Source organism: Microtus ochrogaster, chromosome 18 (assembly GCF_000317375.1).
Source record: "Microtus ochrogaster isolate Prairie Vole_2 chromosome 18, MicOch1.0, whole genome shotgun sequence".
Classification (NCBI taxonomy): domain Eukaryota; kingdom Metazoa; phylum Chordata; class Mammalia; order Rodentia; family Cricetidae; genus Microtus; species Microtus ochrogaster.
In genome coordinates, this window is record NC_022020.1 from 20,369,023 (window position 1) to 20,373,441 (window position 4,419).

The window sequence follows — 4,419 nt, forward strand, 5'->3', positions numbered from 1 at the left end:
AAAAACCAAAAAAAAAAAAAAAAAAAAAAAAAAAACAGCTAGGCCTGCATATGTATAATTCACATACATGTTATAATGCAAAGTGAAAACTGGCTAGATTCTAGGAATACAGAGGAATATCAAGGAAGACCAGCCTAGTGTAAGAGGGAGAGCTCATCCCTGCAATCCCATCTCTGAGGAGACTTGCCCCAAGCGCTAGGCTAACAAGAGCTGTCCAGTGAAACGCTGTCTCAGAAAAATGAAACAAAGGCCAAAAAAAAATATGGTTTTGGTGGTGGTTTGTTTGTTTGTTTGTTTTTGTTTGTGCTTTGTTGTTGTTGTTGTTGTTGTTGTTGTGGTTGGTTGGTCAGTCGGTCAGCTGTTTTGGTTTGGTTTCATTTTTTGAAACAGGGTTTCTGTGTATAACAGTCCTGGCTGTCCTGGAACTCTTCTTTGTAGGCCAGGCTGGCCTCGAACTTAATGAGATCCTCCTTCCACTGCCTTGCAAGTGCTGGGAATAAAGGCATATACCTGTACCACCCGGCGGTGGTGGCATTTTTGTTTTGTTTTGTTTTTATTTTTTTCTGTGTTAGAAACTAAATCCACAGCCTTTTGATACCGTAAGTAGAGAGCTATTTTCTTTCTAAGTCAACTTAAAGATGAACATCTACAATTAAAAAATAGAGTATCAGTTGTGTGTGCTCTATAAAAAGAATTAAACACCCTCCTTCAAATTGTTTCCAGGTAAGACAGTTTGTCTCAGATGCTACATAATGCTCTCTTCTTGTGTTTCAGTGCCAAACCTAAGTCCGAAGTGCATGTATCTGTGGCCACTCCAGTCACAGTGTCCTTGGAGACCATATCCAACCAAAATGCCGAGCAGCCTACCATTGCAGTCCCAGCAACGGCCCCGCAGCCTCCCCCAGCCATCCCAAGCATGATTGCGGCAGCCAGTCCTCCGGCCCAGCCAGCCATCGCTCTTTCCACCATCCCTGGAGCAGTCCCTGTCACCCCACCCGTCACCACCATTGCTGCTGCACCGACACCATCGGCCCCCGTGGGTGGCAATCTGTCCGCGGTTCTGGGGCCTCCTGTTCCCGAGATCAAAGTAAAAGAAGAAGTTGAACCAATGGACATCACCAGGCCTGTGTCCAGTAAGTTCATTCACAGATCACTATTAGCAATCTCGTTCCTAGTTCTCTGCTGTGGCTGTCAGCCAGGAGGCCATCTCACGTGGCCTTTCCAGTGCCTGCTGCCAGCTGTCTTTCCTTCATTTCTAAGAAATGAAAGATTACTTTTGAAAAAATAGTTTTTCTATGACTTATTTGTACATTATGTGTGTGGATTCACGTGTTCCACCGCACTCATGAATGTCAGAACAACTTGGGGAGTCAGTTCTCTTCACCAGGCAGACCCCGAGGATCAAACTCGGGTCATCAGGCTTGACTTCGCCTATTGACCCATCTCACAGGCCCCCTTGGGAAAAAAATTCTTTTTTTGTTTTGTTTTTGTTTTTCAAGACAAGGTTTCTCTGTGTAACAACCCTTGCTGTCCTGGAACTTGCTCCATAGACCAGGATGCCTGGTCACAGAGCTCTGCCTGCCTCTGCCTCCCAAGTGCTGGACTAAAGGTGTGTGCCACCATGCCCAGCTGCTCTTTTGCAGTTTTAATTCTGAGCTATAAGCATAAGAAAGATCTCCCCATGTGCATCTTTCAGTAGAGCTTCCTTGTGCTGATTTAGGAAATACTATTTAAAGGATTTTAAAGTGATCCTAGCTAAGTACTGTTAGTTGATAATATACTCCCTATCAGGTTGGGTTTTAAAAATACTGTCTTCATAATAATCACGATTAGTAAAATGTTAAAATTCTTGGTTATCCGTTTTCCTCTTCCTCTCAATTCAGTTTCCAGCTTGTGAAAGTCTGGTCACTTCTTTATCTCCTCCATCTTTATTTTACATACATATGGATGTTTTGCACACATGTATGTCTGCGCACCGTGTGCTTACCTGGTGCCCTCACAGGCCAAGAGGCATTGGGTCTTCTGGTCCTGTTGTAAGATGCCATGTGGGTGCTGGGAATTGTTTCCTAGGTCCTCTGGAAGAGCTGCCAGTGCTTAACCTCAACGTCAGTTCCTCAGCCCTAAAACTTCAGTCACTTTGAAGGTTCTGTTTTCCAACACTTGGGAAGCAGAAGCAGGTGGATCTCTGAATTTGAGGCCAGCCTGGTCTACTAGTTCCAGGACAGGCTCCAAAGCTACAGAGAAAAACACTGTCTTGAAAAACCAAAAAAAAAAAAAAGGTTTTATTTTGTTTGTCTTTAGGTGTGTGTGTGCTAAATAATTTAGTAAGGGATCATGTGTTTTCTGATTACTTAAAGTAACTTAATCACTATGTGGCGTTTACTGAATAGAAAATCTGGTGTGGAAGTCAAGTTGTTTTGTGCTCACTCTGCTGCATTGCCGCATGAGAGAAAAGGCCTGTGGTTGCACCATCTATAATAGCTTTTTAAACTTACTGTTTATCCAGGTAACTTAACACCTAGAATCTCAGGGCTTGGAAGCTAAAGCAGCCTGAGTTCAAGTCTAGCCTAGAGTAACAGTAAGTTCCAGACTACCTTGAGCTACCATCTATCTCAAAAAATTAAATAAGCAAACAGATAACACCTGCTAGTTATTTACATTCACTTCTTTTATTTTTATTATTCCACGGATTTTTTTCCTTAATGCTGCCATTGACAGATGCTGTGGAAAACCCTGAGGGGAATGAAATGGTCTCATTTCTGTTACCTGCCTATTGGCACATTGTCCCCACTACTGTCTGTCCAGAAGCCAGTAGTAGTCCTGCATCAACCTACAATGTGCTGAAATTAAATAGTACCATTTGATAAATCGAATGTGTCACCCTCTTCTAGCTTATGTGCTAGTAAAAGGGACAAAATGTAAAAGGCAAATATTTCAGTTTGTCCAGCTGCATCCTAAGTGCTCTGGAGAAAACAAAGCAGGTCTCGGAAGTTGGCGCTTGGGTTCTCCCTGGGACGGAGTGCCTGGGGGAAACAATGTGAAGGAGGAGTTAACTTGTCCACGTGGTTTCAGTGGGTTCATCCATAATAGTAGGGAGGGTGTGGCGCAGGTTATGCTGCCCAGATGAGCAGTTTCCTCTCCCTCTTCCACCTTTTTTTCCTCCATCCTGGTCAGTAGTGCCATCCATATCCAAGAAAATCTTACCTCTTACGTCCCCCTTTCTGCCTGCTGACAGGAGGTGAGCAAGTCTGTATCGCTGTACCCATGGACTCTGGCCTAGAAACAGTGGGCCAGCTATAGGCTAAATTACGAGTCCTCATAAGATTGTGGGGTGAAAGCATGACTTAGAGGGAGAGCATTTTGCCTAGTGTGCACAGGTCCTAGGTTCTAGACCCACACCCCCCCATAGTAATAGTGGTGAAAACAATAAAGCACATTTCATTTTTCCCTTGTGTGTTTTGTCATGGCAATGAAAACTTAACACGGAAACTTAGAAGAGGCTGTTAGAGGCTCATTGAGGACTGGAGATGCTCAGCTAGTCCAGATGCTTTCTGCCTATACCATGTCCTGAGAATTCCAACAGTCCCTCGCCGTAGAAGGAGAAATCTGACACCCAGTTTTCCTCTGACCTCCACCTATGCCCGGGCATACACACAAATAAGTAAATGTAAAAAAAAAAAAAGAACCTCGCTCTGGAAGTGACCCTTGAGTCACATGAAAGAACCAAAGTGTTGGCCCTGGTGATGTCTGCAGAAGAGCCCTCCAGGCCTAGAGATCAGTCAGTGTCAACAACCGTGACAGGAGTGCCCCAGATGTGCTTGACTCTAGGAGAGAGATGCGGTTGGTTGGAGTCCAGTGTGTAGTAAGCGGTGAATCTTGAACCCTGTAGCCAGTGCTAGCTCTGCAGTCCCTGTCCTTCTGCCTTTACCTCTCGAATGCTGCAAGTACATATGTGCATCACCATATCCAGCTTAGGTTCTCTGCCCCTTCCTGTCTCCTTACTGTGTGCCTCTCGCTAGCATCAAAGTCCCATTTCTGAGGTTAAAATCATGTTCTACAATATCCAGATTTTGTGGGTTTTATATTTTTTTTTCCTGAATATGATGGTTTATTTCTACAAATGTCTACATTTTTTTTTCTTTTAAACACTGCTTGGCCCATTTCTATCTAGCCTCTTCTCGGCTAACTCTCGCACCTGGACTAGCCCATTTCTAGTGTATCCCACGAGGTGGCTTAACAGGGAGATTCTAGCCTACGTCCATCCTGGGTCGGAGCTTCATCGCGTGTGCCTGCCCGGGAGCGGGGCATGGTGTCTCTGAGGCATCTGCCCCTGAGAGGAGAGCTGTCGAGTCTGAGCTCACTTCCTCTTCCTCCCAGCATTCTGTTCTGTTTACTCCTCCCACCTATGTTTTAACCTAT

The 4,419-nt window shown here is 44.6% G+C and overlaps 1 protein-coding gene across 4 annotated transcripts in view; it reads left to right on the forward strand.

Annotated features, from left to right (window-relative positions):
- The window catches only part of Sap130 (Sin3A associated protein 130), a 66,210-nt gene that overhangs the window by 47,139 nt on the left and 14,652 nt on the right, over positions 1-4,419 (forward strand). For all 4 annotated transcript variants that reach the window (XM_005355854.3, XM_026783537.1, XM_013349604.2 and 1 more), the window contains one exon: positions 775-1,133. In XM_005355854.3, coding sequence (XP_005355911.1) covers positions 775-1,133 — 359 coding nt within the window. The remainder of the gene's footprint in view (positions 1-774; positions 1,134-4,419) is intronic.